Source organism: Hypanus sabinus, unplaced genomic scaffold (genome assembly GCF_030144855.1).
Source record: "Hypanus sabinus isolate sHypSab1 unplaced genomic scaffold, sHypSab1.hap1 scaffold_1997, whole genome shotgun sequence".
Taxonomy (NCBI): domain Eukaryota; kingdom Metazoa; phylum Chordata; class Chondrichthyes; order Myliobatiformes; family Dasyatidae; genus Hypanus; species Hypanus sabinus.
Window position 1 is genome coordinate 40544 of NW_026780097.1, and position 14299 is coordinate 54842.

The window sequence follows — 14299 nt, forward strand, 5'->3', positions numbered from 1 at the left end:
ACTAAAAAGCAATGAGAGAAAAGGTGAGATATGAAGGTAAGCTTGCCCATAATATAAAAAGTATACCAAAAGTTTTTTTAAAAAAGATATAAAGAGTAAAAGAGAGGCAATAGTGAATACAGAACCGTTGGACAATTAAGACGGAGAGGCAGTTATGGGAGACAAAGAAACGGCAGACGAACTTAATAAGTATTTTGTACCAGACTTCATAATGGAAGACACTAGCATAAATCTGAGTGTCGGGGACAGTTGCTCTCATTACGGAGGTGGTGCTCGGGACGCTGAAAGATCTGAAGGTAGGTTCGTCCCCTGAACGTTGTGCCAAGATCGAAGTCGTCCTTCGCACCGACCTCCCAGAGCGGGAGCAATGGCGGAAGCCGGGGCCCGGCATGCCCCGCGCCCAGGAAGGCGCCCCGGGCGGAGCAGGCGGGAGCCGCGGCGCCTGCGCGGCGCCGCCCGCTGCACCCTGGGAGAGGCAGCGCGAGCGAGCCAGCCCCGGCGGAAAATCCCAGGAATTTCGGAGGGTTTTTCCTCTCTTTCCGCCCCCCGGCCCCGTCCCGCCGCCCCCGCCCGGGGCAAGGCGTGCACCGGCAGCCCCGGCGGCGGATGCATCAGCTGGAGATGGAGACGGGAGGCAGCGAGCGGCCCCCGCGGGTGTAAGTGGAGCCCGGGGCTGGGCCGGGGGGGCCGGGGGCAGCAGGGGGCCGGGGGCAGCCGGGCGGGGGTCCTTTGTCCCGGTGCGAGAGGTCACGTCCACCGGGCCGGCAATCGCCGGCATCGGGGCCTGGTCGCTCATCCCAGGGTCCTGCCTGTGAGTGGGAGCCGGGGCCTGGCACTGGCAGCAGGCAGAGGGGCCGATCACCCCACCCCAGGGGCTTCCCTCGCTCCCCCCACACCTGACAGCCGGTCCGAAAGGCATTGCTTCCTGCCCACTGCACACGGCATGCATCTCTGGGGGCCAGTCCCACGAGTGAGGAGGAAGGGCATTCAGGCCACGGGCACACGGACAGGCTGAGCGAGCGATCTGTGGGTGGGGAGCAATGGGACAGTCCAGCCCCATTTCATTAATCCTTCTGTCATTGCCCTGTGTCCCTCAAAACCTTTCCTGTCCAAGTGCCTTTTAAACGTTGTTAAAGTTCTTGCCTCAACTACTTCCCGTGGCAGCTCCTTCCAGAGACGGACCATCCTCTGGGTGAAAAAGTTGCCCATCGCATCTCCCTCCCCTCTCACCTTAAACCTTTGCCCTCTGGTTCTTGATTGCCCAACCCTGGGGAAAAACTCTGTGCCCCTCGGGTTTTATTCACCTCTGTAAGGCCCCTCCTCAGTTGCCTACACACCAAGCAATAAAGTCCCAACCATTCCCACCTCTCTCCATTACTCAGTCTCTCGAGCCCCAGCAACATCCTCGGTAATCTCCTCTGGACTCTTCCCAGCTCAATGGCATCTTTCCTACAGCGGGGCGACCAGAACTGAACAATACTCCGAGTGTGGCCTCACCAACGTCCCAACACCTGCACCCAGTGCCCCGACTGATGAAGGCCGGAGTCACAAACGTCTTCTTCACCGTCCTGTCTACCTGTGACTCCACTTGCAGGAATCATGTCCCCGTCCTCCTGGGCCCCTCAGTTCTACAAAACAAGAACACGGCACTGGGCACTTGGCCCACAAAATGCATATTTCAATTATATTCCTTCTGTCTAAACAATTTTCATCTGCATCTGTTCATTGTACACAATGTCCATCTCCCTCCATTCCCCGTACACAATGTCCATCTCCCTCCATTCCCGTACACAATGTCCATCTCCCCCCGTTCCCGTACACAATGTCCATCTCCCTCTGTTCCCCGTACACAATGTCCAACTCTCTCCTGTTCCCGTACACAATGTCCATCTCCCTCCATTCCCTGTACACAATGTCCATCTCCCTCCATTCCCCGTACACACTGTCCATCTCCCTCCATTCCCCATACACAATGTCCATCTCCCCCCGTTCCCGTACACAATGTCCATCTCCCTCTGTTCCCCGTACACAATGTCCAACTCTCTCCTGTTCCCGTACACAATGTCCATCTCCCCCCATTCCCCGTACACAATGTCCATCTCCCTCCATTCCCCGTACACAATGTCCATCTCCCTCCGATCCCCGTACACAATGTCCATCTCCCTCCATTCCCCGTACACAATGTCCATCTCCCCCTGTTCCCCGTACACAATGTCCATCTCCCCCCGTTCCCCGTACACAATGTCCATCTCCCTCCATTCCCCGTACACAATGTCCATCTCCCCCCGTTCCCGTACACAATGTCCATCTCCCTCTGTTCCCCGTACACAATGTCCATCTCTCTCCTGTTCCCGTACACAATGTCCATCTCCCTCCATTCCCCATACACAATGTCCATCTCCCTCCATTCCCCGTACACAATGTCCATCTCCCCCTGTTCCCCGTACACAATGTCCATCTCCCCCCGTTCCCCGTACACAATGTCCATCTCCCTCCATTCCCCATACACAATGTCCATCTCCCCCCCGTTCCCGTACACAATGTCCATCTCCCTCTGTTCCCCGTACACAATGTCCATCTCTCTCCTGTTCCCGTACACAATGTCCATCTCCCCCCATTCCCCGTACACAATGTCCATCTCCCTCCATTCCCCGTACACAATGTCCATCTCCCTCCGATCCCCGTACACAATGTCCATCTCCCTCCATTCCCCGTACACAATGTCCATCTCCCCCTGTTCCCCGTACACAATGTCCATCTCCCCCCGTTCCCCGTACACAATGTCCATCTCCCTCCATTCCCCGTACACAATGTCCATCTCCCCCTGTTCCCGTACACAATGTCCATCTCCCTCTGTTCCCCGTACACAATGTCCATCTCCCTCCATTCCCCTTACACAATGTCCATCTCCCTCCGTTCCCCTTACACAATGTCCATCTCCCTCCGTTCCCCTTACACAATGTCCATCTCCCTCCGTTCCCCTTACACAATGTCCATCTCCCTCCGTTCCCCTTACACAATGTCCATCTCCCTCCGTTCCCCTTACACAATGTCCATCTCCCTCCATTCCCCATACACAATGTCCATCTCCCCCCGTTCCCCTTACACAATGTCCATCTCCCCCGTTCCCCTTACACAATGTCCATCTCCCCCCGTTCCCCATACACAATGTCCATCTCCCTCCGTTTCCCATACACAATGTCCATCTCCCTCCGTTCCCGTACACAATGTCCATCTCCCTCCGTTCCCCATACACAATGTCCATCTCCCCCCATTCCCCGTACACAATATCCATCTCCCCCCGTTCCCCGTACACAATGTCCATCTCCCCCCGTTCCCCGGACACGTCCCCGTACACAATGTCCATCTCTCTCCGTTCCCCGTACACAATGTCCATCTTCCTCCGTTCCCCGTACACAATGTCCATCTCCCCCCGTTTCTCGTACACAATGTCCGTCTCCCCCCGTTCCCTGTACTCAATGTCCATCTCCCCCCGTTCCCCGGACACGTCCCCGTACACAATGTCCATCTCTCTCCGTTTCTCGTACACAATGTCCGTCTCCCCCCGTTTCCCGTACACAATGTCCATCTCCCCCCGTTTCTCGTACACAATGTCCGTCTCCCCCCGTTCCCCGTACACAATGTCCATCTCCCCCCGTTCCCCGGACACGTCCCCGTACACAATGTCCATCTCTCTCCGTTCTCCGTACACAATGTCCATCTCCCCCCGTTTCCCGTACACAATGCCCATCTCCCTCCATTCCCCATACACAATGTCCATCTCCCTCCGTTCCCCGTACACAATGTCCATCGCCCTCCGTTCCCCGTACACAATGTCCATCTCCCCCCGTTTCTCGTACACAATGTCCGTCTCCCCCCGTTCCCCGTACACAATGTCCATCTCCCCCCGTTCCCCGGACACGTCCCCGTACACAATGTCCATCTCTCTCCGTTCTCCGTACACAATGTCCATCTCCCCCCGTTTCCCGTACACAATGTCCATCGCCCTCCGTTCCCCATACACAATGTCCATCTCCCCCCGTTTCCCCGTACACAATGTCCATCTCCCCCCGTTTCCCCGTACACAATGTCCATCTCCCTCCGTTCCCCGTACACAATGTCCATCTCCCTCCGTTCCCCGTACACAATGTCCATCGCCCTCCGTTCCCCGTACACAATGTCCATCTCCCTCCATTTCCCATACACAATGTCCATCTCCCTCCGTTCCCCGTACTCAATGTCCATCTCCCTCCGTTCCCGTACACAATATCCATCCCCCTCCTTTCCCCGTACACAACGTCCATTTCCCTCCTTCCCTTCGTGCCCTGCACATCTGTGTGTCTGCCGACGAGCCTCTATCATATCTGCCTCCATCACTACCCCTGCAACACCCACCACACTCTGAGTAAAACAACTTGCCCCTCGCATCTCCTTTGAACTTACCCCTCTCACCTTAAACACAAGCCCTCTGGTATTAGACATCTCCACCCTGGGGGAGCAGATACCATCTCGGATCTCCCTTTAGCATCCGACGCTGCAGGGAAAGCAACCCAACTTTGTCCAACCTCTCCATGTAGATGATGCCCTCGAATCCAGGCAGCCCCCTGATGAACCTCTTCTGATGCCCTCGAATCCAGGCAGCCCCCTGATGCCCTCGTCCTTTCTGCACTGATCTAACGATATACGTTGTCCAGTCCGCAAACTCTAATCCACAATAAACAAGGGGTAACTTCTGCTCTATAATCACAGGATCCCTGATCCACAGAACATTACAGCACAGAAACAGGCCCTTCGGCCCTTCTTGGCTGTGCTGAACCATTTTTCTTCCTAGTCCCACTGACCTGCACCTGGGCCATATCCCTTCGTACCCATCTCACCCACGTACCTGTCCAAGTTTTTCCTTAAATGTTAAAAGTGAGCCCGCATTTACCACTTCATCTGGCAGCTCATTCCACACTCCCACCACTCTCTGTGTAAAGAAGCCCCCCCCCCCACGTCCCCTTTAAACTTTTCCCCCTTCACCCTTAACCCATGACCTCTGGTTTTTTTCTCCCCTAGCCTCAGTGGAAAAAGCCTGCTTACATTCACTCTATCTATACCCATCATAATTTTATATACCTCTATCAAATCACCCCTCATTCTCCTACACTCCAGGGAATAAAGTCCTAACCTATTCAACCTTTCTCTGTAACTCAGTTTCTCAAGTCCCGGCAACATCCTTGTAAACCTTCTCTGCACTCTTTCAACCTTATTAATATCCTTCCTGTAATTTGGTGACCAAAACTGCACACAATACTCCAAATTCGGCCTCACCAATGTCTTATCCAACCTCACCATTACACTTCAACTCTTATACTCAATACTTTGATTTATAAAGGCCAATGTACCAAAAGCTCTCTTTACTACCCTATCTACCTGTGACACCACTTTTAGGGAATTTTGTATCTGTATTCCCAGATCCCCCTGTTCTACTGCACTCCTCAGTGCCCTACCATTTACCTTGTATGTTCTATCTTGGTTTGTCCTTCCAAAGTGCAATACCTCACACTTGTCTGTATTAAACTCCATCTGCCATTTGTCAGCCTTTTTTTCCAGCTGGTCCAGATCCCTCTGCAAGCTTTGAAAATCTTCCTCATTGTCCACTACACCTCCAATCTTTGTATCATCAGCAAATTTGCTGATCCAATTCACCATGTTATCATCCAGATCACTGATACAGATGACAAATAACAATGGACCCAGCACTGATCCCTGTGGCACACCACTAGTCACAGGCCTCCACTCAGAGTAGCAATCCTCCACTACCACTCTCTGGCTTCTTCCATTGAGCCAATGTCTAATCCAATTTACTACCTCTCCATGTTTACTTAGCGACTGAATCTTCCTAACTAAACTCATAGAACAGTACAGGCCCTTCGGCCCACAATGTTGTGCCAACCCTCAAACCCTGCCTCCCATATAACCCCCCCACTATAAATTCCTCCATATGCCTGTCTAGTAGTCTCTTAAACTTCACTAGTGCATCTGCCTCCACCACTGACTCAGGCAGTGCATTCCACGCACCAACCACTCTCTGAGTGAAAAACCTTCCTCTAATATCCCCCTTGAACTTCCCTCCCCTTACCTTAAAGCCATGTCCTCTTGTACTGAGCAGTGGTGACCTGGGGAAGAGGCACTGGCTGTCTACTCTGTCTATTCCTCTTAATATCTTGTACACCTCTATCATGTCTCCTCTCATCCTCCTCCTCTCCAAAGAGTAAAGCCTTAGCTCCCTTAATCTCTGATCATAATCCATACTCTCTAAACCAGGCAGCATCCTGGTAAATCTCCTCTGTACCCTTTCCAATGCTTCCACATCCTTCCTATAGTGAGGCAACCAGAACTGGACACAGTACTCCAAGTGTGGCCTACCCAGAGTTTTATAGAGCTGCAACATTACCTCGCAACTCTTCAACTCTATCCTTCGACCTATGAAAGCTAACACCCCATAAGCTTTCTTAACTACACTTATCTACCTGTGAGGCAACTTTCAGGGATCTGTGGACATGTAGCCCCAGATCCCTCTGTTCCTCCACACTACCAAGTATCCTGCCATTTACTTTGTACTCTGCCTTGGAGTTTGTCCTTCCAAAGTGTACCACCTCACACTTCTCTGGGTTGAACTCCATCTGCCACTTCTCAGCCCACTTCTGCATCCTATCAATGTCTCTCTGCAATCTTCAACAATCCTCTACACTATCTACAACACCACCAATCTTTGTGTCGTCTGCAAACTTGCCAATCCACCCTTCTACCCCCACATCTAGGTCATTAATAAAAATCACAGAAAGTAGAGGTCCCAGAACAGATCCTTGTGGGACACCACTAGTCACAACCCTCCAATCTAATATACTCCCTCCACCACGACCCTCTGCCTTCTGCAGGCAAGCCAATTCTGAATCCACCTGGCCAAACTTCCCTGGATCCCATGCCTTCTGACTTTCTGAATAAGCCTACCATGTGGAACCTTGTCAAATGCCTTACTAAAATCCATGTAGATCACATCCACTGCACTACCCTCATCTATATGCCTGGTCACCTCCTCAAAGAACTCTATCAGGCTTGTTAGACACGAACTGCCCTTCACAAAGCCACGCTGACTGTCCCTGATCAGACCATGATTCTCTAAATACCCATAGATTCTATCTCTAAGAATCTTTTCCAACAGCTTTCCCACCACAGATGTAAGGCTCCGTGGTCTATAATTACCTGGACTATCCCTGCTACCGTTTTTGAACAAGGGGACAACATTCGCCTCCCTCCAATCCTCTGGTACCATTCCCGTGGACAACGAGGACATAAAGATCCTAGCCAGACAGACAGACAGACATACTTTATTGATCCCGAGGGAAATTGGGTTTTGTTACAGCCGCACCAAGAACAGTGAAGAAATATAGCAATATAAAACCATAAATGATTAAATAATAATAAGTTAATCATGCCAAGTGGAAGTAAGTCCAGGACCAGCCTATTGGTTCAGGGTGTCTGACTCTCCGAGGGAGGAGTTGTAAAGTTTGATGGCCACAGGCAGGAATGACTTCCTATGACGCTCAGTGTTGCATCTCAGTGGAATGAGTCTCTGGCTGAATGTCCTCCTGTGCCTAACCAGTACATTATGGAGTGAATGGGAGTTGTTGTCCAAGATGGCATGAACTTTGACAGCATCCTCTTTTCAGACACCACCGTCAGAGAGTCCAGTTCCATCCCCACAACATCACTGGCCTTACGAATGAGTTTGTTGGTGTCTGCTACCTTCAGCCTGCTGCCCCAGCACACAACAGCAAACATGATAACACTGGCCAACAGACTCGTAGAACATCCTCAGCATCGTCCGGCAGATGTTAAAGGACCTCAGTCTCCTCAGAAAATAGAGACGGCTCTGACCCTTCTTGTAGACTGCCTCAATGGTCAGCAATCTCTTCCCTCGCCTCGTAGAGCAGCCTGGGGAATATTCCGTCAAGCCCAGGGGACTTATCCATCCTAATGTATTTTAACAACTCCAACACTTCCTCTCCCTTAATATCAACATGCTCCAGAACATCAACCTCACTCATATTGTCCTCACTGGCATTGTTCCCTCTCAGTGGTGAATACCGAAGAGAAGTATTCATTGAGGACCTCACTCACTTCCACAGCCTCCAGGCACATCTTCCCACTTTTATCTCTAATCGGTCCTACCTTCACTCCTGTCATCCTTTTGTTCTTCATGTAATTGAAGAATGCCTTGGGGTTTTCCTTTACCCTACTCGCCAAGGCATTCTCATGCCCCCTTCTTGCTCTCCTCAGCCCCTTCTTAAGCTCCTTTCTTGCTACCCTATATTCCTCAATAGACCCATCTGATCCTTGCTTCCTAAATCTCATGTATGCTGCCTTCTTCCACCTGACTAGATTTTCCACCTCACTTGTCACCCATGGTTCCTTCTCCCTACCATTCTTTATCTTCCTCACCGGGGCAAATTTATCCCTAACATCCTGCAAGAGATCCTTAAACATCAACCACATGTCCATAGTACATTTCCCTGCAAAAATACCATCTCAATTCACACCCACAAGTTCTAGCCTTATAGCCTCATAACTTGCCCTTCCTCAATTAAAAATTTTCCTGTCCTCTCTGATTCTATCCTTTTCCATGATCATGTTAAAGGTCAGGGAGCGGTGATCACTGTCCCCCAGATGCTCACCCACTAACAGGTCGGTTTGTTACCTAATACTAGATCTAGTATGGCATTCCCCCTAGTTGGCCTGTCAACATACTGTGACAGGAATCCATCCTGGACACACTTAACAAACTCTGCCCCATCTAAATCCTTGGAACTAATCAGGTGCCAATCAATATTAGGGACGTTAAAGTCACCCATGATAACAACCCTGTTATTTTTGCACCTTTCCAAAATCTGCCTCCCAATCTGCTCCTCGGTTTCTCTGCTGCTACCAGGGGGGCCTATAGAATACCCCCAGTAGAGTAACTGCTCCCTTCCTGTTCCTGACTTCCACCCATACTGACTCAAAAGAGGATCCTGCTACATTACCCACCCTTTCAGTATCTGTAATAGTATCCCTGACCAGTAATGCCACCCCTCCTCCCCCTTCCCCGCTCTCTATCCCTTTTAAAGCACTGAAATCCAGGAATATTGAGAATCCATTCCTGCCCTGATGCCAGCCAAGTCTCTGTAATGGCCACTACATCATAATTCCATGTATGTATCCAAGCTCTCAGTTCATCACCTTTGTTCCTGATGCTTCTTGCATTGAAGTACACACACTTTAGCCCTTCTACCTTACTACCTTTACACCCTTTATTCTGCTTCTCTTTCCTCAAAGCCTCTCTATATGTTAGATCTGGCTTTACTCCATGCACTGTACTTGCAGTTCTCGCATGACCTTTGTCCTCCTCCACCTCAATATTTGCTCTAACACTCTGGATCCCCTCCCCCTGCAAATCTAGTTTAAACCACCCCCCAGAGCAGCACTAGCAAACCTTCCTGCAAGGACGTTCGTCCCCCTCCAGTTCAGGTGCAGCCCGTCCTGTCGGAAAAGGTCCCACCTCCCTGGAACAAGGCCCAATTGTCCAGAAACATGAAGCCCTCCCTCCTGCACCAACTCCTTAGCCACATATTTAGCTGCTATCTTCCTTTCAGGACCTCCCCCTTCCTACCCACGTCACTGGTCCCTACGTGGACCCCGACATCTGGCTGCTCACCCTCCCTCTTGAGAATACTGAGAACTCGATCCGAGGTATCACGGACCCTGGCACCAGACCATCCAGGATTCTCGATCTCTTCCACAGAACCTCCTATCTGTCCCCCTAACTATCAAATCCCCTATCACTACTGCTCTCCTCTTTTCCCTCCTTCCCTTCTGAGCTCAGGGTCCAGTCTTGGTGCCAGAGACACAACCAGTACAACTTGTCCCTGGTAGGTCGTCCCAACAATATCCAAAACGGTGTACTGATTGTTGATGGGAACGGCCACAGGGGTGCTCTGCTCTTCCTGTCTATTCCCCTTCCCTCTCCTCACAGTCACCCAGCTACCTGTCTCCTGACTCTTAGGGGTGACTATCTCCCTGAAACTCCTGTCTATTTCTGCCTCTGCCTCCTGAATGATCCAAAGTTCATCCAGCTCCAGTTCCAGTTCCCTAACTCGGTTTGTCAGGAGCTGCAGCTGGATGCACCTTACGCAGGTGTAGTTATCAGGGGCAATCGTGTTCACCTTGGCTTCCCACATACTGCAAACGGAGCACCCGACTGCCCTAACTGCTGCCTCCATCACCTACAACTGTTAATTAGATTAACTAAAGGAGCTTATCCGGCCTTATCTCACTGGGAGTGAAGCTCATCCTCAGCCTCCTCGCTGAAGCCTCTCGAGCCAAAACCTTCCTACTCTTGTCTCCGTTAATCTGCTAGCTTTTTAAACTCTCCCACTGTCTCACGGGCCGACTTTCACGCGCTTGTGCAGTTGTGTCCCGTTCAAACTGCCGAAGAAATGACCCAATCTCCTTACTGAAGTCCATGTAGACAACATCCACTTTCCTTGTAACCTCCTCGAAAAACTCTTAATAGATTGGTTAAACATGACCTACGACACACAAAGACATGTTGAGTGTCCCTAATGTCCCTGTCTGTCCAAATACTTGTAGATCCCATCTCTTAGTACTCCTTCCAATAATTTACCTACTACTGATCTCAAACTTACCAGCCTATAATTTCTCGGATTACTTTTAGAGACTTCTTTAAACAACGGAACAGCATGAGCTATTTTCCAATCCTCCAGCACCTCACCCGTGGATACCGACATTTTAAGTATATCTGCCAGGGCCCCTGCAATTTCAACACTAGTCTCCTTCAAGGTTAAAAATCCCAGAATGATCTGATTGCAGTGCCTGAGGATTCCTGAATGACACTGGTCACCTCCTTACCTGGGTCTCTCTCTCTCTGCTGCAGGAAGCAGGAACAGACGTCCCTGGAGCCTGAGGATCCCCGCGAGGCTGCCGTCTACCCTGAGAACGGCCAGCGTCCCTCGCCAGAGCCGCCGGTGGACCAGGAAGCCGAGGAGGAGAAGCCCGCTGTCTGTGCTGAGTGTCAGTGTGTCTTCCCAGGACGGCGGGAGCTGGAGAGTCATCTGAGCCGGGCACACAACGCCCAGGAGCCACGAGACGGGGTTGGCACTCAGTCCTTGCGGAAGCAAGATCTGCTGGGGGAGGAGGAAGGGCCGGAGGCCGGGGGTGCCTGCAGGTGTTCTGGCTGTCGCCAGCAGTTCCCACGGATCTCGGATTTCCTGTCCCACGCTTGTCCACGTCCCGGACGGAAACCATTCCGATGCCAGGACTGTGGGAAATCCTTTGCCCAGGCTGCCAAACTGCTGGATCACCAGAGGTGCCACACAGGAGAGAAACCATTCAGGTGAGGGGTCAGGGAAAGGGACTCGGGGAGACAGGGACTGTGCATGGTGCTGGGGTTTGGGACCTGCAGAGGATCTTGCAGTGGGAGGGGAAAGATCCAGTTGTCGTGGTCCACGTGGGTACCAACAAGACAGGTAGAATTAGGAAAGGGGTTCTGCTGAGGGAATTTGGGCAGCTAGGGACTAAATTAAAAAGCAGAACCAAAATGGTGCTCATCTTCTGATTACTACCTGAGGCACGTGTAGAATGGCACAGGGGCGTCAGAGAGTTAAATGCGTGGCTCACGGATTGTTGTGGGAGAGGTGGGTTTGAATTCATGGGAAATTAGCATGAGTACTGGGGAGGGAGGGAAGTGTACCCACTGCGACAGGCTCCACCTGCACCGTGATGGAACCTGGGCCATAGTGAATCGTATAACTTGGGCTTAACTAAAGAGTAGGGAATGGGTTCAACGGATTGGAGAAGTATGGATAAAGTAAAAAAGAGAAGTATGGATAGAGAAAAGTAAGAGTGGAGTGAAGAATCAGGTTTATCACCACTGGCGTGTGACTTGAAAATGTTTACAAGATTTTAAAAGCACAATGGGTGTAAGGGCACTTTACGTCAATGCCCATAGTATTTGAAATGAGGTCAGTGAACTTGTGGCACAAATCAGTACAAAGGAGTGTGATTTAGTGGCCAGTCGGCCGGCATGGACAGAGGAATGGCAGAAAGAAGAGAGCGAGTGGGAATAAAGGGGCCGTTCTGGTTGGCTGCCAGTGACTCGTGGTGTTCCTCAGGGGTCACTATTGGGGCTGCTACTTTTCACATTGTTTGTCAGGATGAGATCAGGGTGAGGGTGATATAAGATCCAAGGAGCAGAATGTTGAATCCATCTGGGTAGAGATTAGGAACAGTAAAGGGGAAAAAAAATCCCTGGTGGGAGTTGTCTGTTGGCCACCAAATAATAACCTTACAGTGGCCCAGGCATTAATCAGAGAAATATCTGAGGCATGTAAGAATGGAACAGCAGTTATCGTCGGGGACTTTAACTTGCACATAGATTGGGTGAATCAAGTTGGTTGAAGCAGTCTTGAGGAAGACTTAATAGAATGCATCCATGATGGCTTTCCTGAACAGCCTGTTACTGAACCTACAAGGGAACGTGCTATCGTAGATCTGGTCCTGTGCAATGAGGCAGGTAAAATCAGCAATCTGGTCATTGGGGATCCTCTTGGGAGGAGTGACCACAGCATGATCGAGTTTCCCAGACAAATGGAGGGTGCAGTAGTTAGATCTAAAACCAGTGTATCATGCATAAACAAGGGAGACTACAATGGGATGAGGGAGGATTTGGCTAGTGTAGACAGACAGTGGAAGACTTTCAAAGAGATTTTTCACGATGCTCAACAAAAGTATATTCCAGTTAAAAGCAGGGACAGTAAGGGTGGGGAGAGCCAGCCATCGACAACCAAGGAAATAAAGGAAGGCATCAAACTAAAAGCTCGTGCGTACAAAGTCGCCAAGAGTAGTGGGAAACTTGAAGATTGAGAAAACTTTAAAAAGCAACAAAGAACCACAAAGCAAGCAATAAAGAAAGGAAAGATAGATTCTGAAAATAAACTGGCACAAAATATAAAAAGAATAGTAAAAGTTTTTATAATTATTTAAAGCAGAAAAGGGTGTCCAAAGTGAGCACAGGTCCCTTGGAGGATGAGAAGGGGGAATTGATATTGCGTAATGAGGAAATGGCCGAGGCTTTGATGACTATTTTGTGTCAGTTTTCACGCTGGAGAACACGTCTAACATGAGATGTTATGGCTGCGATGGGAGGTGACAACCTCGATACAGTAGCTATCACTAAAGAGTGCTGAGCAACTTGTGGGCCTGAAGATAGATAAGTCTCCTGGTCTTGATGGAATGCATCCCAGGGTACTGAAAGAAATGGCAGAGGTTATGGTTGAGGCTTTGGTGATAATTTACCAACATTTTCTCGACTCTAGGCAGGTCCCGGCAGATTGAAAGACGGCGATTGTCATACCACTGTTCAGAAAAGGATGTAGGCAAAAGGCAGGTAACTATAGGCTAGTTAGTTCTGTAGTTGGGAAAATTATTGAAGCTATCATTAAAGAAGAAACAGCGAGGTATCTGGAAAGAAATGGATCATCAGGCAGATGCTGCATGGATTCAGCAAAGGCAGGTCCTGTTTGACAAACTTACTGGAGTTCCTTGAGGATATAAGGAGCACAGTGGATAGAGGGGGACAGATGGACGTTATTTACTTGCATTTCCAGAAGGTGTTCGGTAAAGTGCCACATAAAAGACTTATCCATAAGTTAAGGAAGCATGGATAGAGGATTGGTTAACCAATAGAGAGCAGAGAGTTGGGGTGATGTATTAGCATGGATAGAGGATTGGTTAACCAATAGAAAGCAGAGAGTTGGGGTGATGTATTCACACGGATAGAGGACTGGTTAACCAATAGAAAGCAGAGAGTTGGGGTGATGTATTAGCATGGATAGAGGATTGGTTAACCAATAGAAAGCAGACCCAGGGGGATATGGAGATGGGAACTGTGCACGGTGCTCCCGGTGTGGGTCTGACTCAGGGATTAGAGACAGGAACTGTGCACGGTGCTCCCGGTGTGGGTCTGACTCAGGGATTAGAGACAGGAACTGTGCACGGTGCTCCCGGTGTGGGTCTGACCCAGGGATATGGAGATGGGAACTGTGCACGGTGATCCCGGTGTGGGTCTGACCCAGGGATATGGAGACAGGAACTGTGCACGGTGATCACGGTATGGGTCTGACCCAGGGATATGGAGACACGAACTGTGCACGGTGATCCCGGTGTGGGTCTGACCCAGGGATATGGAGACGGGAAC

The 14299-nt window shown here is 50.4% G+C and overlaps 1 protein-coding gene across 1 annotated transcript; it reads left to right on the forward strand.

Moving 5' to 3' along the window:
• Positions 1-326: 326 nt before the first annotated feature.
• Positions 327-14002, forward strand: LOC132387577 (zinc finger protein 16-like; the record flags this gene model as incomplete). Its single annotated transcript, XM_059959961.1, has 2 exons — positions 327-656; positions 10979-14002. Coding segments are annotated over 2 exons (793 nt in total), but the record flags the coding sequence as incomplete, so codon positions are not given.
• Between the last annotated feature and the right edge of the window lie 297 nt (positions 14003-14299).